The sequence below is a fragment of the Leuciscus leuciscus genome, assembly GCF_965113295.1.
Source record: "Leuciscus leuciscus genome assembly, chromosome: 12".
Lineage (NCBI taxonomy): Eukaryota > Metazoa > Chordata > Actinopteri > Cypriniformes > Leuciscidae > Leuciscus > Leuciscus leuciscus.
This window is the reverse complement of record NC_138736.1, coordinates 22,093,295-22,119,572: the sequence shown is the minus strand read 5'-3', so window position 1 is coordinate 22,119,572 and position 26,278 is coordinate 22,093,295. Positions and strand designations below refer to the sequence as shown.

The 26,278-nt window shown below is 46.2% G+C and overlaps 1 protein-coding gene and 1 long non-coding RNA gene across 3 annotated transcripts in view; one reads left to right on the top strand and one right to left on the bottom strand.

Moving 5' to 3' along the window:
- Positions 1 to 26,278, bottom strand: part of LOC309511499 (retinoic acid receptor beta-like) — a 327,730-nt gene that overhangs the window by 153,588 nt on the left and 147,864 nt on the right. For both annotated transcript variants that reach the window (XM_082186743.1, XM_082186744.1), the window contains exon 3: positions 19,739 to 19,880. In XM_082186743.1, the coding sequence (XP_082042869.1) occupies positions 19,739 to 19,880 (142 nt within the window). The remainder of the gene's footprint in view (positions 1 to 19,738; positions 19,881 to 26,278) is intronic.
- Positions 1 to 26,278, top strand: part of LOC309511574 — a 144,258-nt gene that overhangs the window by 41,590 nt on the left and 76,390 nt on the right. The window lies entirely within an intron of this gene.

The following is a 26,278-nucleotide window of genomic DNA, read 5'->3' as shown; positions in this document are numbered from 1 at the left end:
CGAGAATGAATTTCTTAAAGCAATAACTTTGCTGTAATGTCCACAACATAAAGCTTCTGATGTTTTATAGTGCTTTCATTGAAAGTGTTATGATATTCTGTATTATTTGTTGGTATGGAACTGCTACTGAGGTACAGAAGAAATTATTAAGAAAAGTAGTAACAAGTAAATTGTTAGGGACTGCATAACCAAGCATAGAAAGTATCTATGAAGAGAGAGCGTTAAATAAGAAAAAATAATATTATGAATGATAAGAGGATATTCTCGCCTCTGCTTCTGAACTGTTGCCGTCGGCCATCTGTATTTTTTACCCCGTTGTAGATTTAAATGGTCTTTCCTAAAAAAAAATCGTATTTTTTAATTTTTGATAACTGATGGGTTATATATATATATATATATATATATATATATATATATATACAGTTACATAATGAAGGCAGACTTCACTGCCAGTTCACTTCACTGTTCACACACACTCACAGCTCCATTGCAGGCTATCAAGTCCCCACTAGTATAGATAGAGATCGGTCAGAGTTTCAGGTCCCCACTTGGCATGTTTTTTTTAAAATAAAAAAATGCTTATTTGAAGTTATATTATGAAAAAAGAGCTTAAAAGAAAATTTTGTATGTCATTTTTGTTTCTTCAAAATGACCAGAAACACTAGTCCCCTCTTGGCCAGTGTAGAGCGATAGTCCCCTGTTAGTCATATAGACGTGTATGTGTGTGTGTGTGTGTGTGTGTGTGTGTGTGTGTGTGTGTGTGTGTGTGTGTGTGTGTGTGTGTGTGTGTGTGTGTGTGTGTGTGTGTGTGTGTGTGTGTGTGTGTGTTGTGTGTTGTGTGTGTGTGTGTGTGAGTGAGTGAGTGAGTGAGTGTGTGTGTACGTGTACGTGTACGTGTACGTGTGTGTGTGCGTGCGTGTGTGTGTGTGTGTGTGTGTGTGTGTACACTCTGCACACACTCTGCCTGTCTGTACCTGTTGGAATTATATTGTAAGTAAAACTTTGTATTGGAGCTTTTGATTCTCCTTCGTCTTCTTCTGCCTGCACCACACCGTGACAGAAGAACGGACCGCCCAAAATGGACGATAGGGCACAAATGATCGACCTGGCTCAGGAGAGCCCTAATCCTTTTTTCTTTTATAAAGAACTTTGTGTCTTGCCGCCACCAGTGCCCTGGATGTCGAGACCCTAAGGACCCTTTTCTGGATCGGGGCAACTTTCCACCACCATAGCGACCTCCCAGACACCACAGGATTGGGTTTGAAAGAGACTGTCAATAGGTGCCGCCTCACCACTTGAGCCTTCAGCCAAGATTTCCCGCCGCCTCACCGCTTGAGCCCTCAGCCAAGACGGCCGCCGCCTCACCGCTTGAGCCCTCAGCCATGATGGCCACTGCCTTGCCGCTTGAACCCTTAGCCAAGATGGCCACCGCCTCGCCGCCGCCACGCCAAGACCTGTTCCTGTTCCCCGTTCTGTGCAGCGACCTGTTCCTGCCCCAAGGACTATCCAGATTCCCAGACCTGTTCCAGTCCCCATTCCAGAGTCTCGTCCCGTCGAGACTGCCCGTACAGAGTCTAGTCCTGCCGAGACCACCCGTCCAGAGTCTCGTCCCGCCGAGACCGCCCGTCCAGAGTCTTCTGCTCCCGAGCCTGAGCCTGAGTCTGTTCCCGAGCCTGAATCTGTTCCTGACCCTGTTCCCTTCTGTGAGTTTGTATAAAATATTCATATTTAACACATTACAAAGTAAAATTCTAGCTTTCGGCCAAACAAACATATGCAGTCTACTTGCGTCAAAAGCGCAATTTACGCAAATAAAGTTATTTTACTTAAAGTTTAAAGTTTTAAAGTTTTAAATATGAATATTTTTCTTACACAAACTCATCGCTTTGCTTCAGAAGGCCTTTATTAACCCCCCGAAGCCGTGTGGAGTTCGTTTAAGATGGATAAATGCATTTTTTGAGCTACAAACTTATAAAGCTCGGAAGCATCCGTTTATTAATATAGCTCCGATTGTATTTGTCTGAAAGAAGAAAGTCATATACACTTAGGATGGTTTGAGGGTGAGTAAATCATAGGGTAATTTTCATTTTAAAGTGAACTACTCCTTTAAGTAAACAATGTCAAGATATGAGACTTGGGAAAGTAAAATATATGAAACTATAATCCATTATAACTTACATGGATAAAATTATGTTCATTGTGTGTTATACATCATCATACTTAATATATGTAATAGTTATAACCACAAATAGGTATTATTACTGTTTTTACGATTATTCATGAGATGTTACAAAACATTATAAGGTTGTTTATAAGGCATTATGCATGTATTATAATGCATTAAGAATACCCTTATAATGCATTATAAATACAGGCTTCATAGAAAGTGTTTTATTAACACACTATAAAAGCAATAAAGCATTTATTAACACACTAAGTAACTATTACTATATGTCTGAATAATAAGATATATGAATGTACATTTAAATAATTTATTAATAATTTACTTACACTTTCTAAGTGATCTTATGAACCACTGACAACTCCTAAATAACTGGTTTGTAAATAATGCAATACTTCATTTAGAAATGATAAATTGATCATTAATAAAGTATGAAAATACAATTATTAAACACATTATAGATATGCTTTTAAATCAAGAATACAGCATTTATAACTGTATTTATAAACTGCTTATTAATGTCTATTAATGCTTTATAAATGATGAATTAACTGTTTACTAATGCTTAACTAATGATTAATAGCATGCAGTTATTATAAAGTGTTACCAATGCATTTGTCCATGCAAGGATATTACATTATAGTTTCCCATTTCCCATTTTTTTATTATTTAAATACCATGTCAGGATTACTCTACATTTGAATTTAGTTTTAGTCAATTTTAGTTGTAGTAATTATACTGAAGAAGTGGCAGTGCAGTCAATGCTGTTCTACTGCAGGAGACGACCGATCAAACAGCAGAGTAATGATGATGGAGGTCAGGGGAAGACAAAGTGTCGGACATTTCCTCATGGATCTAAAAGAGGACAGCTTGAGTACCACTTTCAGATGTGAAACTCTACAGAGAATCTCAGTGAGGTCATTACAGGTTCTTAACGGCTGCTAAAACTAGCAGTGTAAATCTGCAGTCTATCTCAGAGACAGAGAGAGAAATACAGGGTGGGAGGGAGATTGTTAGCTAATGGACTGTCACTCAGAAGTGTCTCGCTCCATGACAATGATACAATCTTACAAGGCCTATTCATACCAAGAGAGGTGCAGCAATGAATCTGCAATGAAAATTTATCATGAAAATTTGCATAATAACTAAGATATAACCCATCTAACAACAGACATTTCAACTGAATTAATGCATTGCATCAGTATTGCATCAGGCAGTGCATTGTAGTCTCCTTGAAGAAAAATTTGATTCATTCTTTGCTATAGGAGAAGAAGAATTTACTAAACTCGTTAAATCATCTAAATCGACAACATGTATGTTAGACCCTATACCGACTAAGCTACTGAAAGAGATGCTTCCAGAGGTCACAGATCCTCTTCTTAATATCATTAATTCATCTTTGTCACTAGGATATGTACCGAAAACTTTTAAGCTGTCTATGATTAAACCACTTGTTAAAAAAACGCAACTTGATCCTACAGAATTAGTCAATTACAGGCCGATCTCGAATCTACCTTTTCTGTCAAAGATACTAGAAAAGGCAGTATCCTCACAACTGTTCCTTTTTAGAAAGAAATGATATCTGCGAGGATTTCCAGTCAGGATTTAGACTGTACCATAGTACTGAGACAGCTCTCATTAGAGTCACAAATGATTTGCTCCTATCATCCGATCGTGGTTGTATCTCGCTATTAGTGTTACTCGATCTTAGTACTGCATTTCACACTATCAACCACAACATTCTTTTAAAGGTGCATTAAGCAACTTTTCATGTTAAAAATACCCGTTTTCTAACCCATACATGCTTAAACAATTGCCTGATGGGCTGAATGAGCCCTTCTCTGATCACTGAGATTGTCTCTATAATCCTGTAAAGTAAAATAAATAAGAGGGATTCGGGCTGGAATTTTAGACTGGGCGTGACGTCATGCGCGTTCACGGCACGCTCACCTGGCTGTCTGGCAGGTTTGTGTATTCGCCGCCATTCTCCGTAGAAGATGGATTCTAAGAGACCGGCTTGTAGTTCATTTCAAACACCAACGCAAACTCCACGTAAGATACAAAAAAGAAAACTTTTGTCCATGAGCGTGCAGTCACGGTTCATAGATCCAATGTCTCTCTCTAGTCTCGTGCTTTGTTGTTTACATGTGTGTGAGTGTGTGAGTGGGTGTGTCCGGATCATTACTGTTGATCAGTATCCAGCTGCAATCAATCATCATCACCAGCTGCCACTCATCTCATCTCCTATATATGCTCACTGCTTTCTCATCTCCTTGTCAGATCGTTGCATGAAGTCTCTGTTGTTGTCTGATCCTGTTCCTGTGCCTCGTGTCCCGTCTGGAGTTCCTGTGTTCCTGTTTCACGTCTAGTTGGATTACGTTACATGTCTGGATCACGTCTTCACTCATCAGAGCACGCTGCACTTCATTCATCACTCCGTGTCTGACCATCAAAGTCCCTGCGCCACAGCCTGCACCACCTGGACTTCATCATCATCATCATCATCATCATTTATTGACTATCAATAAAGAGTTTTTGCACTTGCATATTGTATCCTCGTTTCTGACGCAACAGAACGATCTGACCAAGAATGGATACAGCAAGTACATCAGCGCCGACCATGGAGGACTGTTTGAGTAACAGTATGGCTCATCTGGACATTCAAGAGAAGAATTTAAACGATACTGGTCGCGCTGTTCAGGCGTTAGTGGCGCAGGTGTCCGAGCTCACCCGGCAGATCCAACAGCTACGAGCTCCCACTGCGCCGCCCACACCGGCCGTTCCTCCCACACCATCGGACAGCCCATCCCAGTCGGAGCCACGCCTACCAGCCCCAGAGCCCTATTCAGGTGATCCAACATTTTGCAGAGCTTTTCTAACCCGGTGTTCCATGCATTTTTCTCTCCAACCCAAGACTTTCCAGACCGAGCGATCTAAGGTCGCCTTTGTACTCACCCTTCTGACTGGGAAAGCGGCTTTATGGGGAACGGCAGTGTGGGAGAATGAAGATCCGTGCTGCGCCTCGTTCCAGGAGCTCTCCGCTGAGATGAAAAGAGTTTTCGACCGGGCGGTCGGTGGAAGAGAAGCCGCAAGAATGCTGGCTGATTTACGTCAAGGAGAGAGATCAGTGTCAGACTTTTCAATCGAGTTCCGGACCCTGGCAGCGGAGAGCAAATGGAACGAGGAGGCGCAGTGGGACATGTTCCTGCATGGGCTGGCTGACCGCGTCCAGAGAGAAATCTACGCCTTGGACCTGCCTCAATCTCTCAATGAACTCATCGCTTTAGCTCTCAGAGTTGATGCTCGACTATCCCGAGTTGGGGGTCACGCCACGAGTAGACGCCCTCTGGCAGGTGCCGAGGGTCCACGATTTGGAGGCGGGGACGCGGTCAGCCCCGTCGACGATCACGAGCCCATGCAGGTGGGTCGAGCTCGGCTTTCCCGGGAGGAGAGGTAGAGGCGGAGGTCCCAGGGCCTTTGCCTATACTGCGGAGGAGCCGGACACTATGCTTACAACTGTCCGGTAAAAGGCCAAGCCCGATAGTAAGTATGAGGCTACTATCGGGTGGGATCTCCGCCGAGAAGACCTCATCAACATCTACCCTCCTTCCGGTAAGACTGAGATGGTCAGCACTCACTCACGACTGTCAAGCACTTTTGGATTCCGGGGCAGAAGGTAATTTCATGGATCACTCAGTCAATTCAAGATTCCCTTCAAACCCCTCACACATCAGATTGCTGTGCACGCACTTAATGGACAAGAACTTCCCACCATCACTTTTGCCACAGAAGACATCACCCTCATCACATCAGGCAACCACACCGAGATCATCTCTTTCTATGTCCTGGACACTCCCCTTGCACCCATTGTCCTTGGTCACCCTTGGCTCACCCGTCACAACCCTAAAGTGGACTGGCAGCTCAAGTCTGTGTCCTCATGGAGTAATCAGTGTCAAGTCTTGTCTAGTGTCTGCCTGTCCATCTGTTTCTGTCCCTGTGTTGCAGGAGGAGGCAGTGGATCTGTCTAACGTGCCCACGGAGTACCTGGACCTGAAGGAGGTGTTCAGTAAGTCTCGGGCTGCTTCTCTCCCTCCGCATCGTCCCTATGACTGTGCCATAGACTTATTACCAGGTACAGCTCCGCCCAAGGGCAAGTTATATTCACTCTCGACACCTGAGAGGGAGGCTATGGAGAAATATATTTCTGATTCTCTAGCAACGGGGTTCATCCGCCCTTCCTCTTCTCCAGCGGGGGCGGGGTTCTTTTTTGTGGGGAAGAAGGACGGGTCTCTGCGACCTTGTATTGACTACCGGGGGTTGAACAACATCACGGTAAAGAATACTTATCCTTTGCCATTGATGTCTTCAGCCTTCGAGAGGTTGCAGGGAGCGTCCATCTTCACAAAATTGGATTTACGTAATGCTTATCATTTGGTCCGCATCAGGGAGGGGGATGAGTGGAAGACCGCGTTTAACACCCCCAGGGGACACTTTGAATACTTGGTTATGCCTTTCGGGCTTTCCAACAGTCCAGCGGTCTTCCAGGCACTTGTCAATGACGTGCTGCGAGATATGATAGATCAGTTCATTTATGTCTACCTGGACGACATACTGATTTTTTCTTCTTCTCTCCAGGAACACGTGCAGCACGTCCGACGAGTGCTTCAGAGGTTGCTAGAGAATGGGCTTTTTGTCAAGGCGGAGAAATGCGATTTTCATGCACAGTCTGTTCCATTCCTAGGGTACATCGTGTCGGTTGAGGGAATGCGCATGGATCCTGAGAAGATCAAGGCTGTGGTGGAATGGCCAAGTCCAGAGTCTCGTAAGGCCCTACTGAGATTTCTGGGGTTCGCCAATTTCTACCGGCGTTTTATTCGCAACTTCAGCCAACTAGCCGCACCTCTGACCGCCTTGACCTCCCCCAGAACGACGTTCAGGTGGTCAGACGCAGCCGAGGCTGCGTTTGCAAAACTGAAGGGTTGCTTCGTTTCAGCCCCTATTCTGACAACCCCTGATCCATCACGTCAGTTCGTGGTGGAGGTCGATGCGTCAGAGGTGGGGGTAGGAGCAGTGTTATCCCAGCGCTCTCTTTCAGACGACAAGATGCATCCTTGCGCGTTTTTGTCTCATCGTCTATCTCCTGCCGAACGCAATTATGACATTGGGAACAGAGAGTTGTTGGCAGTCAAGTTAGCATTGGAAGAGTGGCGGCACTGGTTAGAAGGGTCGGGGGTACCTTTTATCGTTTGGACTGATCACAAGAACTTAGAATACATTCGGACTGCTAAAAGATTGAACTCCAGGCAGGCTCGTGGGCACTTTTTTTCGGTCGTTTTGATTTTACTCTCTCGTACCGCCCGGGTTCTAAAAACATCAAACCTGATTCTTTATCGCGCATTTTTGATCGTTCCGAACGCCCGTCTACTCCCGAGTGCATTTTACCGGAGACTCTATTCATCTCCACACTCGTATGGGAGGTCGAATCGAAGGTCAAGAAGGGGTAACGCCTCCGGTCGGTTGCCCACCGAATCGTTTATTTGTGCCTGAGGGTCTGAGGTCCAGCGTCATTCAGTGGGGGCATTCTTCCAATGTGGCTTGTCATCCAGGAGTCAGTCGCACTAGATTTTTAGTCAAGCAACGATTCTGGTGGCCTCTCATGGCTCGTGACATTCACAATTTTGTTTTGGCTTGCTCAGTTTGTGCCACTGGTAAAACTTCCAATCGACCCCCAGATGGGTTACTCCAACCGCTGCCGGTCCCTTCGAGACCCTGGTCCCATATCGCTCTAGATTTTGTTACCGCCCTCCCACCCTCTCAGGGTCACACGGTAGTTTTGACTGTGGTGGACCGGTTCTCGAAGGCGGCCCATTTCATTCCCTTGCCCAAATTACCCTCTGCCAAGGAGACAGCGGTGATTGTCGTTGACCACGTCTTTCGGTTACATGGCCTCCCGATGGACGTGGTTTCTGACAGGGGACCCCAGTTTGTGTCCAAATTTTGGCGAGAATTTTGTAAGCTTCTGGGGGCGACTGTCAGTTTGTCCTCAGGGTTCCACCCCCAGAGCAATGGCCAAACTGAGAGAGCCAACCAGGATTTGGAAAGAATGTTACGATGTTTGGTTTCCAAGAATCCTTCCTCGTGGAGTCAACAACTTTCTATGGTGGAGTACGCCCACAACACGTTGCCAGTGTCATCTACGGGCCTATCTCCGTTTGAGTGTAGCGTAGGGTACCAGCCACCAATTTTTCCTAGTCTGGAATCCGAAGTCGCGGTTCCCTCCGCTCACGCCTTCATCCAGAGGTGTCACCGCACGTGGACTAGAGCCCGTGAGACTCTACTCCAGGTGGGGTTGCGCACCAAGGCCAAAGTCGATCGCCACCGGTCTAGGCCTCCCGTATACGTCGCTGGTCAAAAAGTGTGGCTTTCTACCAATAACATTCCTCTCCGTTCCGTGTCTAATAAACTTGCTCCCAAATTCATTGGCCCGTTTACTGTCACCAAGATCATTAGTCCGGTGGCAGTCCGCCTCAACCTACCTCCAGCGTACAGGAGGATTCACCCCGTCTTTCATGTATCCAAAATTAAACCCGTATTTCATTCTCGTATTAATCCGCCAATCCCGGTTCCTCCCCCGCCGCGACTCGTAGATGGGGAACCCACTTATTCGGTAAATCGTGTGCTGGACTCAAGGCGGAGGGGACGCGGATTCCAGTACTTGGTGGACTGGGAAGGTTACGGTCCAGAGGAGAGAAGTTGGGTACCGGCATTCTGGATCACTCCCTTATCGATGATTACAATCGGCAGGTAAGGGGACCTGGGAACGCCAGGAGGCGTTCCTAGGGGGAGGGGTACTGTCACGGTTCATAGATCCAATGTCTCTCTCTAGTCTCGTGCTTTGTTGTTTACATGTGTGTGAGTGTGTGAGTGGGTGTGTCCGGATCATTACTGTTGATCAGTATCCAGCTGCAATCAATCATCATCACCAGCTGCCACTCATCTCATCTCCTATATATGCTTCACTGCTTTCTCATCTCCTTGTCAGATCGTTGCATGAAGTCTCTGTTGTTGTCTGATCCTGTTCCTGTGCCTCGTGTCCCGTCTGGAGTTCCTGTGTTCCTGTTTCACGTCTAGTTGGATTACGTTACATGTCTGGATCACGTCTTCACTCATCAGAGCACGCTGCACTTCATTCATCACTCCGTGTCTGACCATCAAAGTCCCTGCGCCACAGCCTGCACCACCTGGACTTCATCATCATCATCATCATCATCATCATCATTATTGACTATCAATAAAGAGTTTTTGCACTTGCATATTGTATCCTCGTTTCTGACGTAACACGTGCACACTTCTGGCTGCAGATTCGCTTGCCGCCAGAGGGGGCATAGTTCTGCAAAAACTCAGAGACTTGCGCAATGCACCTTTAAATAGACTCGAAAATTATGTTGGGATTAGTGGAATTGCATTAGCATGGTTTAAATCATACTTATCTGACCGTTATCAGTTTGTAGCAGTAAATTAAGAGATGTCTTATCGATCACAAGTTCAGTATGGCGTACCACAAGGCTCAGTACTAGGACCGTTGCTGTTCACTCTGTGCATACTACCCTTAGGAGATATCATTAGGAATCATGGCATTAATTTTCACTGTTATGCTGATGATACTCAGCTCTATATTTCTTCACGCCCAGACGAAACTTTCCAATTCACAAAATTAACGGAATGCATAGCTGATTAAAAAAAAAGGATGACTAGTAATTTCCTACTACTTAATTCTGAAAAAACAGAGATTCTAATTATTGGACAAAATCCTCACTTAATAACCTAGAATACTGTCTAACACTTGATGGCTGCTCTGTTAAGTCTTCATCGTTGGTTAGGAACCTGGGTGTGCTCTTTGATACCAATCTTTCATTTGAAAGTCACGTGTCTAGTATCTGTAAAACCGCATTTTTCCATCTTAAAAATATATCTAAATTACATCATATGCTCTCATTGACAAATGCAGAACAATTAGTGCATGCGTTCATGACATCAAGGCTAGATTATTGTAATGCTCTAATGGGTGGTTGCCCTGCACGCTTAATAAACAAATTACAGCTGGTCCAAAACGCAGCAGCTCGAGTTCTTACCAGAACCAGGAAGTATGACCATATTAGCCCTGTTCTGTCAACACTGCATTGGCTCCCTATTAAACATCGTATACATTTTTAAATATTGCTGAATGCTTACAAAGCACTAAATGGTTTAGCTCTGCAGTACTTGAGCGATCTCTTAATGCATTATAATACTTCACGTCTATTGTGATCTCAAAATTCCGGCCAGTTGATAATACCTAGAATATCAAAATCGACTGCTGGCGGTAGATCCTTCTCCTATTTAACACCAAAACTATGGAACAGTCTTCCTAACATTGTCCGGGAAGCAGACACACTCTGTCAGTTCAAAGCTAGACTAAAAACACATCTCTTTGACCTAGCATACACATAACACATTATAGACCTCTATAATTCTATATTAGGCTGCATAGATTAAGAAGAATGGCGTCTAAGCCTAGTCTCTCTGTTTATATCGAGGTTTACCGTAGTCCGCCGGATCCAGGCCGTATCCAGATTTGATGAAGGATCAGCGCCTGGACGCGACGACACGACAACGCAGTCCTGAAGTGTCAACTAGTCTCTCCTCTTCCACCGGATCCAGGCCGTATCCAGATCCGATGAAGGACCTGCGCCTGGATACGACGACAACGCAGTACTGAAGTGTCAACCAGTCCTTCCGTTTCCTGAAGTGAGGTGGACCCCGGCAGATGGTGGATCTGCACCTGGACCTAACCATGACGCATCCCTGAAGTGCCAGCCTCATCAACCCTGTGAAGGCCTCATCGACACGACCAATCTGACTTCTGACCTGTAATGCTGCCTGGATCATAATCATACACTGTTCGCTCGTTGGCCAGAGGAGAACTGGCCCTGACTGAGCCTGGGTTCTCCCAAGGTTTTTTTTCTCCATTCTGTCACCTGATGGAGTTTTGGTTCCTTGCCACTGTTGCCTTGGCTTTTGGCTTGCTTAGTTGGGGACATTTAATATTCAACAATATTATTGATCTGCCTTATTTAGGGTGGACGATGATGCAATTTTCTTCTAGAAACAAACTTTGTTGTATTATTTTCATGTTATCAATGTGAAGCTGCTTTGATACAATCTGTATTGTAAAAAGCGCTATATAAATAAAGGTGACTTGACTTGACCGCAGTCTGTCCCAGATTTTTCTTTTCCTCCTATTTCCAACTCTTTTCCAACTGTAACCCATTCTAGCCAAGAAGCATCAACAAGGATGCCTCCAGCTCAGCCATCCACGTCTACAGCCCCAGCTCGCTGGCTATCTCATACACTCGCATCAGCGTAACTTCTTCCACCTCCTCCTCACGCAGCAGCCCAGGAACCTCCACCAGTATCTTCTCAACTTCTCTAATCTGAGTACTCACCTTTTCAGAATTCTGCATAGCTTTCAGCAGATTAACAGAAGTCATAGTCAGACGGCACGTCTTTCCCACAAGCGTAAAGAGCTTAGTTAGTCACTTTTACCCATACCGTAAACATCTTTCCGCAAAATGTGCCACTCGCATCACTCATTGGAATCAGTGCCCATATTGGGGGGCTCTCGACCTCGAACTTTACAACAAAGTGTTCCTGGGCTGTCAAAGTCTCTCCTGCGCCATTTGCAGATCGACTACTCACACAACTTTGTCTTGTCCCCAAGTAACACCGGATTCCCCAACCCTTCTAGAACCGCAAGCGCCCAAGTCCACATCATACGTCCCCCGTTCCAGGAGCGAACGCAGCATTCAGCCCATCAGTTTCAACTCAGGGAAACAAGTTTGCCAAAGTGCTGTACATGTCTAAAAATTACTCAAACACTCAACAAACATTACTCAACACAAAACAATTGCTCAATATACAACACTGATCAGTGTCCCGAAGCATACATAAAACTACAAAACAGAGAATTTTGTTAAGTGACAGGGAATAGCTCCTGTATTTATTGTTGTCTGATCAACATAATTGATGATTAAAAGCAATTTTGACAAATTATCAGTCATAGCAAATCAAATACAAACATAAGAATATTATTATAAAAACAAATTTGATATATCACCATCATGAAAGTAAATATCATATTATCCTACTGTTCTTGTGTACTGCTGTCTATTTTTCTATAAGTGTCACGGTACAGAGAGAAGCAGACAGGTAAATGGTTGAAACTGTTGTTTATTGAACAGAGGCACGGAGTGGCACAGCAGATGAGACTGGTGAACAGGATGATGAACTTAGCTGGATGATAACAATGATTGATAACAATGATGTCTGTTTGCAGATGGCAGGACAGGATGCGGCAGGCTGATGACAGAAGACAGGAAGCAGATGACGGGAATCGGAGATTCGAGGACGAAGTTCAGGTAAGGGATCTTCAGGTGAGCAGAGGAGTCTGTACGTTCAGGTAAGGATGAGACCAGACAATGAAATGAAGGGGAAGTGTCTTTATATAGTGTGCGTTGATGATGAACTGCAGGTGCGGTGAATCAGAATTCCGGGGAGAGTGAATGAGTGGGCAGAGCGTGCTGATCTGGTGACTCCATGACAGTACCCCCTCCTCCAAGGGTGGCTCCTGACGACTGGGTAGGATGACGACGATGGGGTCTACCTCAGGCCCTGGGAGCCGGTCGATCTGGGTGTTCCGTGTGGTATTGTGTGAGGAGTGTAGGATCGAGGAAATCATAACAGCTCACCCAGGAGCGTTCCCCGGGACCGTAGTCCTCCCAGTCGATGAGGTACTCCAGTCAGGGACCCCGTCGTCGTGAGTCTAGGATAGCTCGAACCCGGTAGATCGGTTCCTCTTCAGCGATGTTGGGAGGAGGAGGTACTTCTTCGCCAAAAGATTCTGTGGGAGGAGAAAACAGAGGTTCAGAGTGAGGTTTTAGGAGTGATACATGGAAGGATGGTGAGATTCTGTTGTGAGGTGGAAGGTTAAGCCTGTAAGTGACCTCGTTGAGCTGCCTCTGTACTGTGAATGGACCTATGTACCAGGGACTCAGCTTACAGCAAGGCAGGCGGAGACGGATGTCCTGCGTCGAGAGCCATACCTTCTGGCCTGGTTGGTAGCGAGGGGTTGATGTCCTACGGGTGTCTGCTTGTCTCTTGTGTCTTCGCACTGCCTGTTGGAGATGCACATGAGCTGAGTCCCATACCCTCTTGCTCTGCTCGAACCAGTGATTGACAGCTGGAACTTCTGAGGGCTCACCCGACCAGGGAAACAAAAGAGGTTGGTATCCTAGGATACATTGGAAGGAGGGGGGAGCCCGGTGGTGGATTGTTGGAGTGAGTTTTGGGCGTACTCAACCCACGGGAGGAACTGGCTCCAGCTTTCCTAGTTTTGGTATCTCCTCAGGTATCTCCCGATTTCCTGGATCTTCCGCTCAGTCTGGCCATTAGTTTGGGGATGGAAACCGGAGGAGAGGCTTACGGATACCTCGAGGAGTTTGAAGAATGCTTGCCAGACTCTAGAGATGAATTGGGTTCCCTGGTCAGATACGATGGAGTGTTGGTAACGGCACAGACTGAGCAGCCCTTGACGTACCGGGAGATATCCTGAGGCATAGTTGGCCACCAGTAGTTTTGACGAAGGAGTGAGAGGGTACGTTGGCTACCTGGGTGTCCAGAGCCCTTAGAGGTGTGAGCTGAGTCCAGAAGGGGCAGATGAAAGGTGGGTGGAATATAGAGGAGCCCCTTTGGACCTCCTGGCGGAGCAGGGTTGGAGCGATTAGCTTGGGAGATTTGCTCATCGATGGCCCATCTTATTGGACTGACGATCATGGCTGGAGGGAGGATTGTTTCAGGAGCCGAGTCATCCGGAGCAGGTTGGTGAAGACGCGATAAGGCATCTGCCTTACAGTTCTTCTCCCCAGGTCGATATGAGATGGTGAAATTGAACCTGGTGAAGAATAAAACCCATCGGGCTTGACAAGGATTGAGTCTCTTAGCTTCTCTCAGGTATTCGAGGTTGCGATGATCATGGATGACATCGAATTGGTGATGTGCTCCATCCAGCCAGTGTCTCCATTCTTATAGAGCTAGTTTAATGGCGAATACCTCTCGATTTCCGATGTCGTAGCTCTGCTCCGCCGGGGAAAGCTTCTTAGAATAGAAGGCACATGGATGGAGTTTGGGAGGATCACCCTGCCGCAGCAAGAGGACCACTCCGACCCCAGTAGATGAGGCATCCACCTCGATGATGAACGGGAGATCAGGATTAGGGTGGACTAGGATCGGAGCGGTTTGGAAGGCCTGTTTTAGTTGCTGGAAGGCTTCTGAAGCTGCTGGGGTCAAGGACAGAGACTTGGGCCAGCCTTTGAGAGCTGAGGTTAATGGAGAACTGAGAAGACTGTAGTTGTGGATGAATCATCTGTAAAAGTTAGCAAATCCGAGAAAGCATTGGAGTTCCTTGATTGTAGTGGGTTGAGGCCAGTTTTGGATGATATCCACCTTCCTCTGGTCCATCTGGATGCCATGTTGGTCTATGACGTACCCTAGGAAGTGGACGGAGGTGGTGTGGAACTTGCATTTTTCCAGCTTGAGGTAGAGATGGTGATGGCAGAGTTTCTCAAGGACCTGCGTTACGTGGAGGCAATGTTCGGCCAGGTTCCAGGAGTAGATGAGGATGTTGTCAATGTAGACAATGATGAATCGGTTAAGGAATTCTTGGAACACCTCATTCATATAGCTTTGGAAGACTGCTGGTGAGCTGGACAGGCCGTACGGCATAACTCGATATTCACAGTGGCCTGAAGGAGTGACAAAAGCAGTCTTCCACTCATCACCTCAGCGTATATGAATGAGGTTGTAAGCACTCCGGAGGTCCAGCTTGGAAAATATGAGTTGTTCCAGAGCCGCCGGGACCAGAGGAAATGGATAACTGTACTTGACTGTCTGAGAGTTGAGGTGTCGGTAGTCGATGCACGGCCTCAAGCCTCCGTCCTTCTTGGCCACAAAGAAAAAACTGGAAGTGGCAGGGGATGTTGATGGTCAGATGAACTGCTTTTGAAGTGCCTCCTGGATATACTCCTCCATGGCCTTCTGCTCTGGGATGGACAGTGGATACACTCTACACTTGGGTAGAGTGGCCCAAGGTAGCAGGTCAATAGCACAGTCCCATGGCCGGTGTGGTGGAAGTTGGGTTGCCAACCACTTACTAAAGACATCCTGGAACGCCCGGTATTCAGGAGGGATCTCCACCTTGTGATCCATCTCTGGACTCTCAACGGTGGTGGAGTTGATGGAGAGTGTGGGAGTGATAGATGGGACACGGCGAGGCTTGGATGATTTCTGGACAGATGAAATGCAGGATTGGAAACAGGCTTCACTCCATTATAAAACTAACCCAGTATCCCAGTTGATGTGCGGTTGGTGTTGTGTCATCCACGGGCGTCCCAGGATGAGGTCAGCGGTGGATCCTTCCAGCACCCTGAACGTTATTTCCGATGCGGAGCGTCAGTGTGGGAGAGAGGTGTCGGATTCTACCATGCCCCAGTGGCTTTCCTTGGATGGTGTGGATTCTCAGATCCTGAGAGCAACGTTTCTTGTGGACGTTCAGTTTCTGGAGGAGTTGGATTGAGATGAAGTTCCCCGCGGAACCAGAGTCAATGAGGGCTAGCACTGAGACACAGATATGGGGGGTTAGAACATGCACAGTGGTACGATACAAGGAGGTTATTTGAGATGGAAGTTGAATAGTACTCACCACGGGGCGTGGTGGTCGAACAGGACAGGTGATGATGACATGACCTTCTCTCCCACAATACAAACACAGTTGATTTTGGATTCTTCGCTGACGCTCCGCATGTGTGAGATGATAAGAAACCTCTTGCAAAGGTTCAGGTGCTCTGATGGTGCCATGGGCAGAGGATATGCAGCGGGATTTAGGAGAGAACAGGCTGTGAGACGTTGGGAAACTCTGATGTTTTTTGGATGAAGTTATCTCTTCCCATAGCATCGTCATACACACCATGAGCTGACGGATGTCAGCATTGAGTCCCTGATGGAAAGTGATGAGAAGTGCAGTCTCGTTCCAGCCGCTGGTGGCAGCTAGTGTGTGAAACTGGAGGGCGTATGCACTGACAGAGTTATTGGCTTGAATCAGGTTGAACAACTGGTCGTGAACTGACAAATCCAAGGCTGTTTGACCAAACACTTCTTTAAAGTGACTGAAGAAGGAGGATAGTGAAGTAGTGACGGGTGCGTTGGACTGCCATAGAGATTGAGCCCACTGTGGTGCACGTCCAGACAGCAGGGAAATGTCAAAGGCCACTCGGACGCGATCGTTGGTGAACTGGTGAGACTGCATCTCGAAATATAGGGAGCATTGTAACAGGAACCCGCTGCAATCCTCCGCCTCTCCGGTGAAGGTCGCTGGTCGGGCCATGGGACTGGCAGAGGCAGCAGATGAAGCAGTGGGTTTGGAGTGCAGGAGTGACTGGCGTGCAGCGTGAAGGACATCGGTGGGAATGGAAGGTGGGTTCTCTGACGCGGCCTGAAAATGTTCAAAAACTGTAACACTGTTTTTGAACATTTTCAATTGAAGACATACAGATTTAATTAAGTAACCACTCAATGGGATAATAGGTATCTCTAAGAAATTACCACATATAGATTCCTTTGAGAAATCATTCCATATAGAATATCATCCAGGTTCAAACAATCACCTTTCTTTTTATGTTTTAGAACCACAGAACAAAATGATTGTACAAATTTTGCAGTTATATATATATATATATATATATATATATATATATATATATATATATATATATATATATATATATATATATATAATCTAAAATATTTTCCTCATATTTTGATGGTTTAATCGAACTTGTAGGGTCATTAAAAACAAATATCTCCTCCAGACATCACTTTTGGCCACAACTGTACTTCTCCAACTTCAGTGAGTCAATTGCATACAATGATCTAAAAAGCAGGAAATAGAAAGACTACTGTGATGTTGCTGCATTTGTTGCCTTTTTGTTCAGAAGAAGAGCATGGAATCTCTTATCCTGCACCAAATGGAGTGTGAGGTCGACCTGAACAGGAAAGTGCTGATGCAATCAAACCACGGTAATAATGTGTAAAATGCAAACTGCTTCAGATGACTTGAGTGGTGGTATTCTGAATCTAAAGCAATGGTGTGTACAATTTGCCACAGTGGTACAATTTACAGTGTGACTCCTAGTGAAAAGAGTTAATCACTGGAGTCCTGTTGAACTGTAACACTGTTTTTGAACATTTTAAATTGAAGACATACAGATTTAATTAAGTAACCACTCAATGGGATAATAGACCCCTTTTGCGCCGACGTCACAGTTACGTCACGGCGCTAGCTGGAGGCAAAACAAACGGAAAACTGGAGGCGGCCAATACAAACCAGCACAGATTCGGCTACATAATAAGGAGCTTAAATTATTATTTTTATTATTAAATGTCATCTTGTTGTGTTGTTGGGTGCAAGAATCGATGAAAAATGAGTATGCTGTATCTGGAATTTTTATTTCTAGAAAATATCCACATCTTTAAAATTGCACCGTCACTCTTTACATTGTCGTCTTGGCGCTGGCTAGGCAGAACTGCGGATCGCACACACAAATCTTTACATGACCATTCAGCACATAGTTATAGGCATCTAAAGATTTATATGCCCTCAGTTTCTCTTTACCCTCGGTTTCTCTATCGGGCAGGTGTAGAAGTCAGGCCACTCAACCGTTGGTAGCGTTAACGTTAATCCTGTCAGATCGTCCATTGACTGAGCGTGTACGGGTCGGCCAATCTGGTTCCGTCCGTTAAAATGAACTTTTGCAAATAACAATCGTGGTCCTGGACAGTGAGTGACCTTGCACATTAAGATAAAATTGGATTTTCTCCAGTCATTGTTAAAAAAAACAAGCTAACAAACTGGCAAACTAACGTTAGTGAAGCGGCCAGAGGGATCTTTCTGCCTCCAGCTAAGCCCCGCCCACACAAATACGTCACCATGTTTACCAACTGTAAAAGGACCTATAGGTATCTCTAAGAAATTACCACATATAGATTCCTTTGAGAAATCATTCCATATAGAATATCATCCAGGTTCAAACAATCACCTTTCTTTTTATGTTTTATAACCACAGAACACAATTATTGTACAAATGTTGCAGTTTTATGCCTTAATGTTATGTTCTTAGTTACAGTACTGTGCAAAAGTCTTAGGCATGTTAATCCCCCCCCCCCCAAAAAAATGGTTTTAAGTCAGTTATTTATATATTTTGCTGTAGTGTATCAGTAGGAAATATCAGTTTACATTTACAAACATTCTTTTTGCCATTAATTGTAATAATCCAGTGAGATTTGTGTATGCACAAGGAGTCTGACAACAGCTGGTATTGATCTGATCATGTAAAATCATCATCTTTTCATGTAAAACAGGCCTTTCAACTGAGGTCCATCTATAGATAGAAAAAAACGGAGACAGACTAAATCCAGAAGAACTGCGGGAACGTCTCCAAGATACTTGAAGAAACCTTCCTGTAAAGCTACCTGAAAAACTATGCGCAAGTGTACCTGGACAAAAGCCGTTTTAAACGCAAAGGGTCGTTACACCATATATTGATTTGAATTAGTTAATAGAAGTTACATCATAAATAAATTAACATGCCTAAGACTTTTGCACAGTACTGTATGTTTAATGGTTATTAAATGATTGGACGGATACATTTTTTACAGTATGAAAAATGCTCAATAGTGCGCTCTATAGTTGTCTGTTTTTTTGGGCAGGTATACCTTCAAAGCAACCAATCTAAATTAACTTTAATGACTAAAAGAAGAAGGTAGTTTGAGGCATTGTTGGCATTGGTCTCTTTTGAATGACAAATTGACAAATGCGAGATTGCCATGGTCTTATTCACAGCAGTAACGTGCTGCATTTAATTTCATTGTTATCTAATGAAATTAAAACAATTGAGAAACAATTGAGATTATAAAGAAATTTCAGTTGTTGTTTTTATTTCAGAACAGGACCCCTTTAATGTCACAAGATAATTCTAATTCTGGATGTTATAATTGTCCGTTCTCGAAACGTTTTACACCTAGTTATAGCCAATGCACAAAATAATTTGGGTTTCATTGGTGAGTCATAGGAAATTGGGCTGGAAAGCAATACGGGACAGTGCACTAAACAGGGCTACCAACACATCTCACCTCTGACAAAACTGCTGTGACTTATCATGAGTCGAGTTATGCTGACTATAAAAAAGGACAAAACAGTTAAAGCTCTTAAATAAATCTCAAAGACAAAGGGCACAACATTTTAGTGACAATTGCATATTACAGTGTGATATTTTTTGTTACTGAATCACTTACAATGAATAATTGCAGATAACTCCACAGTTTGAAAGTAAAAGGTGTGAAAAAATTATAACTGAGCTCCTGAGCTGAAGTTTGTGTGTGTGTAGGATAAAGGCTTTTAACACTCACACTCTTTAGACATCCCTACAGCGAAGCACTTCTGCAGCCGGCAGAATTGACAGCGATTCCGAGTTACCTTGTTGATAATACAGTTCTTCTCCCTGTGACATGTGTACACCATGTTCTTCTGGATACTTCTACGAAAAAAACCCTGTGGAGAGAGAGAGAGAGACACTTGATTTTGTGGTCTAAAACTTGGTATGGGTCTACCCTGCTGAAAAGCTGGTTAACAAACTATCTCCAATGAACTGAAGGTGATAATTACCTCAATTACCTTGTTATAGAGAATTTTCAAATAAATAAAATGGCTCTGCATTTAAATTTTGGCCAACTCTTGGTCTGGGCCTGGTATGTCTTGGTCTGGGTCTTAGGGGGTCTGGTATTGTTCTGGGGGTTAGAAGCACACACAACAGAGTCTAATCTAGTGAGGAACTTATGGATCAGGAGTCATATGTGGCACTTTGACAAAAATCATGTGACACGCCATTTGTCTCACCCTGGACCAGATAACTAGATATCAGTCTCCTGCAGAAAACACTCAATTACAATTCCATTCTGGAGAATATCGCTTGCAGATCTTGCTAAAGGGGTCTCCTGCTTTACTCACTTTACTCACTGCAACACAAATATCTCCCTGCATTCTTCAGTTGGCTAAGCAAATATATGATTTATGGTGATGCCAACTCAAAGCATTCCCATGCACGGATCTATCTTGGATCATCTCATTGATGGATATATGATTGGTTGTTTATAGTAATGTTCAGCTAGCGTGTTGAGGCTGAGGCCAAAGCTGCTGTGAATATACTGCTGTGCTGTCAGTTAGTTGTAAGATTTACCTAGAAGACAAAACTTCATAAGACAGTAAGACTTAGTTATTTTTAAAGAATACACCTTGAACTTACGGTAAATGTATTTTGTCTTGTTATATTAGCATGTTTTTTTCACTTCTAAACAGTAATCTTACTAAATATATTATAAGCAGTGTTTGCTGAGGCAAGTGTCACTATTACTATTGCTCAGACATTTTAACCCCAATCTTAAGTATTCATCTTTTGTACCACTTGTGCTACATGCATGAATAATCCTTCAAACCATGTGGATGGTTCAGGAGGTGGTACTACTTTTTAAAGCCATCAGACTTACTATTATTTTCCCTTTTGCGAAAAGCATCCTATAGATTTACATTGATGAGGGGCCAGAATATTATTGAGACTTGGGGTAGACTCAGACTTGGATTTGGCTTGAGTCTGTAAACAAGTAACCACTGTAGCAACCACCCACGATACCTTGGCAACCATGTAGCGATACTGTGGCAACTAATGCAGAGTATCTTTTGTCACATGCCTGTCCTGTCTCGTGTAGCACATGTGGTGTTTGTATTCCTGTCACTGTTTGACCCCACCCTCCTTGTTATCTCATTATTGGTTTCATTTGCCCCACCTGTTGTTCCTCATCACCTGCCTGATTTGTCCCTTTTATAAGTTCCTTTGTGTTTGCTGTCTGTGTCGGATTGTTGTCTTGTACACGTCTCCTGTTCTCCCGTGACCCTTCTGGTATGTTTGTTTTTGAAGTTGTTGTTTTGTATTTAGTTGTGTTTTCCCCCTCGTGGGTGTTTGTTTTACTTTGTTCTTTTGTTTATTAAACCATTCCTCTGCACTTGAGTTTTTTCCTCGTTTTCTTAAGTTTTACCGTGACAGAACGATCCGACCATGTCAAAGACTCAGCAGAGGAATTCCCAGCATCCACTTGTTCCCCCTGTCTCATGCCCACAGTATGAACGCATTCTTCGTGTTCAGGCGCTGTTTGCGCTCCGCCAGCAGGGAGCTGACCTAAGGAAGTTCGCGGTCGACTTCCTTAGTACAGCAGAGGGACTGGGACTTAATGAAGAGCCCCTCAAGGACCTTTTCTTTTACGCCCTTGATGAGCCCATGGATTGGGTGCTTAGAAGGGCATTTGACAGCAGTACTTTTGTGGCTATGGTGGAGGGTCTCGCTCGCTTTCAGGAGCAAGAGGCCAGGAAGAGGGTCCCAGTTCCGGTGGTCCCGAGTCCAGTGGTCCCGAGTCCAGTGGCCCCACTTCCAGTGGTCTCGAAACGGAAGAGGAAGACTCCCTCCGTGACTGTTCCGGTGACCTCAGTTCCGGTGGTCCCGAGTCCGGTGGTCCCGAGTCTGGCGGTCCCAGTTCCGGCGGTCCCAGTTCCGGTGGTCCCAGTTCCGGTGGTCCCAGTTCCGGTGGTCCCAGTTCCGGTGGTCCCAGTTCCGGTGGTCCCTGTTCCGGTGGTCCCTGTTCCGGTGATCCTGCTCGCACTGCCTGCACCACCTCAGCGATCCGTCACGTCTGCCCAGCCAGAGGCGGTTCACGTCACGTCTGACGGGCCTGTGTCTTCGGACAAGATGGCCGTTACAGAGACTGTTCACGTCACGTCTGCCGAGCCTGTGTCTTCAGACAAGATGGCCGCCGCCGAGAGTGTTCACGTCACTTCTGCCGAGCCTGTGTCTTCAGACAAGATGGCCGCCGCCGAGAGTGTTCACGTCACGTCTGCCGAGCCTGTGTCTTCAGACAAGATGGCCGCCGCCGAGAGTGTTCACGTCACGTCTGCCGAGCCTGTGTCTTCAGACAAGATGGCCGCCGCCGAGAGTGTTCACGTCACGTCTGCCGAGCCTGTGTCTTCAGACAAGATGGCCGCCGCCGAGAGTGTTCACGTCACGTCTGCCGAGCCTGTGTTCCCTGACAAGATGGCCGCCATCGAGCCTGTGTCTGTTCCTGAACCTGAGTCGGTGGTGTCTGTGCCTGTGTCTGTTCCTGTGCCTGTGTCTGTTCCTGAACCTGAGCCGGTGGTGTCTGTGCCAGTGTCTGTTCCTGAGCCGGAGCCAGTGTCTGTTCCTGAGCCGGAGCCAGTGTCTGTTCCTGAGCCGGAGCCAGTGTCTGTTCCTGAGCCGGAGCCAGTGTCTGTTCCTGAGCCGGAGCCAGTGTCTGTTCCTGAGCCGGAGCCAGTGTCTGTTCCTGAGCCGGAGCCAGTGTCTGTTCCTGAGCCGGAGCCAGTGTCTGTTCCTGAGCCGGAGCCAGTGTCTGTTCCTGAGCCGGAGCCAGTGTCTGTTCCTGAGCCGGAGCCAGTGTCTGTTCCTGAGCCGGAGCCAGTGTCTGTTCCTGAGCCGGAGCCAGTGTCTGTTCCTGAGCCGGAGCCAGTGTCTGTTCCTGAGCCGGAGCCAGTGTCTGTTCCTGAGCCGGAGCCAGTGTCTGTTCCTGAGCCGGAGCCAGTGTCTGTTCCTGAGCCGGAGCCAGTGTCTGTTCCTGAGCCGGAGCCAGTGTCTGTTCCTGAGCCGGAGCCAGTGTCTGTTCCTGAGCCGGAGCCAGTGTCTGTTCCTGAGCCGGAGCCAGTGTCTGTTCCTGAGCCGGAGCCAGTGTCTGTTCCTGAGCCGGAGCCAGTGTCTGTTCCTGAGCCGGAGCCAGTGTCTGTTCCTGAGCCGGAGCCAGTGTCTGTTCCTGAGCCGGAGCCAGTGTCTGTTCCTGAGCCGGAGCCAGTGTCTGTTCCTGAGCCGGAGCCAGTGTCTGTTCCTGAGCCGGAGCCAGTGTCTGTTCCTGAGCCGGAGCCAGTGTCTGTTCCTGAGCCGGAGCCAGTGTCTGTTCCTGAGCCGGAGCCAGTGTCTGTTCCTGAGCCGGAGCCAGTGTCTGTTCCTGAGCCGGAGCCAGTGTCTGTTCCTGAGCCGGAGCCAGTGTCTGTTCCTGAGCCGGAGCCAGTGTCTGTTCCTGAGCCGGAGCCAGTGTCTGTTCCTGAGCCGGAGCCAGTGTCTGTTCCTGAGCCGGAGCCAGTGTCTGTTCCTGAGCCGGAGCCAGTGTCTGTTCCTGAGCCGGAGCCAGTGTCTGTTCCTGAGCCGGAGCCAGTGTCTGTTCCTGAGCCGGAGCCAGTGTCTGTTCCTGAGCCGGAGCCAGTGTCTGTTCCTGAGCCGGAGCCAGTGTCTGTTCCTGAGCCGGAGCCAGTGTCTGTTCCTGAGCCGGAGCCAGTGTCTGTTCCTGAGCCGGAGCCAGTGTCTGTTCCTGAGCCGGAGCCAGTGTCTGTTCCTGAGCCGGAGCCAGTGTCTGTTCCTGAGCCGGAGCCAGTGTCTGTTCCTGAGCCGGAGCCAGTGTCTGTTCCTGAGCCGGAGCCAGTGTCTGTTCCTGAGCCGGAGCCAGTGTCTGTTCCTGAGCCGGAGCCAGTGTCTGTTCCTGAGCCGGAGCCAGTGTCTGTTCCTGAGCCGGAGCCAGTGTCTGTTCCTGAGCCGGAGCCAGTGTCTGTTCCTGAGCCGGAGCCAGTGTCTGTTCCTGAGCCGGAGCCAGTGTCTGTTCCTGAGCCGGAGCCAGTGTCTGTTCCTGAGCCGGAGCCAGTGTCTGTTCCTGAGCCGGAGCCAGTGTCTGTTCCTGAGCCGGAGCCAGTGTCTGTTCCTGAGCCGGAGCCAGTGTCTGTTCCTGAGCCGGAGCCAGTGTCTGTTCCTGAGCCGGAGCCAGTGTCTGTTCCTGAGCCGGAGCCGTTGGTGCCAGTTCCACCGTGGCCGCCCGAGGGAGGGTCTCCGCCCTGGCCTCCCGAACTGTCCATTTTCCCTGCCCCACCCTGGTCTGTCTTTCCTGTTCCTCCTGTTTCGCCCTGGTCTGTCCCTCCCGTCCCGCCCTGGTCTGTCCCTCCGCCCTGGTCTGTCCCTCCCGTCCCGCCCTGGTCTGTCCCTCCCGTCCCTAGTGGAGCGTCTGGTATCCGCTCCTTAAGGAGGGGGTAATGTCACATGCCTGTCCTGTCTCGTGTAGCACATGTGGTGTTTGTGTTCCTGTCACTGTTTGACCCCACCCTCCTTGTTATCTCATTATTGGTTTCATTTGCCCCACCTGTTGTTCCTCATCACCTGCCTGATTTGTCCCTTTTATAAGTTCCTTTGTGTTTGCTGTCTGTGTCGGATCGTTGTCTTGTACACGTCTCCTGTTCTCCCGTGACCCTTCTGGTATGTTTGTTTTTGAAGTTGTTGTTTTGTATTTAGTTGTGTTTCCCCCTCGTGGGTGTTTGTTTTACTTTGTTCTTTTGTTTATTAAACCATTCCTCTGCACTTGAGTTTTTTCCTCATTTTCTTAAGTTTTACCGTGACATCTTTTTGTTGTTGTTGAAAAAGCAAGATCTTTATTTCTCAATTTCGATAGGTGTGTACCGTAATACAATTTTACTATGCAAATTAGGAGTATGTCCCTCAAGGCTACAGGGATCCCCCTGCTGTAGAGAAAGATGTCAGATGACTGCTGCGTTTCCATCGAAATTACCTGGAATAATTTGTCCCAGGAACTTTTTTCCCCCCAGACCTGTTGCTTTCTGTTTCCACCACAGTCTAAAGTACTGTGAAGATTAGGCAAATTAGTGCAATGATATAGGACTGCACGCACAGCAACGGATTTTTAAAAATGGTGGTTGAAATTAAATGCTGCGTGGAGTCAACCAATCAAAATGCGGCATGAACTCAGAACCAATCAGCATGTTCAGTGCTCAAGTCCCACCCCCGAAAGTTCCTGAACTTTGAAAAAATATTACCTCGCAAGCAGGGATTTTCTGAGGGGGAAATTTTTACCCGGAACTTCATTTAGACCCTGCTTACTGCTGTTGAAACACACAGAGTACCACCCCAAAGTTCAAAGTTCCTGGGGAAAGTTCCTGCGGTGGAAATGCGGCTTATGTTGAACTGTGTGTTCTGACTATTTGAAATCTGGCTCCTCACCTGGCTGAGGTTCCTTCTGTAGATTTTTCTGTTCTCAGGTGATTTACAACAGGTGGCAGGTAAATGACACATATTAATAGACAAGATAATGTTGGCTCTATGTGTGTGTGAGGATCTTTAATTGTCCAGCACTCTGTAGTGATATGGAGATAAGTGCTGGTTCACTTCACCTGGTTTATCCATCCTTAACAAAAGCATCTAACAAAAAAGCTATACCTGAAGAGCTCTCTCTCGCTCTCAATGTAAACTGTCTTAACTAGGATCATTATCTTCCATCTTGTTATCCTAATGGGGGACAGATAGTGTGTCTTAGTGTCTCATTTACAGATTAAAAAAACGAAAGTGCCGCATCAATTATTTACCTCCCACCCCACCCCACCCCACCCCACTTCTCTTCTCTGTTCCATCCCACTCGCTCGGTGTGTTGTCTGAGCATTCTGTACGGGCCTAGGACAGGATCACCTTTCATTCCTAATCACACAGACATCTTATCATGGTTAACGAAAATGGAGAGGACACAGTAGACCAGAAAGAGAGAGAGAGAGAGAGAGAGAGAGAGAGAGAGAGAGGGGGGGGGGGGGTTAAAAAGAGTTTTCTTATATCAATAAATCTATTCCATAATTCCATAATTATTTTAAACAATTTAAATATCTCAATAATACTATTTCTCTACTTTAAAAATCTCCAACTTTACCCAAAATGTTTCCCAGAATTCCCACAGACTATATATTATAAAATTCGAATACATTATTAACCATTTTAAAATATGAAAACTCAATTTTAATTTGAGCAACAACCAACCCCTAATAATATTTAATGTGATCTC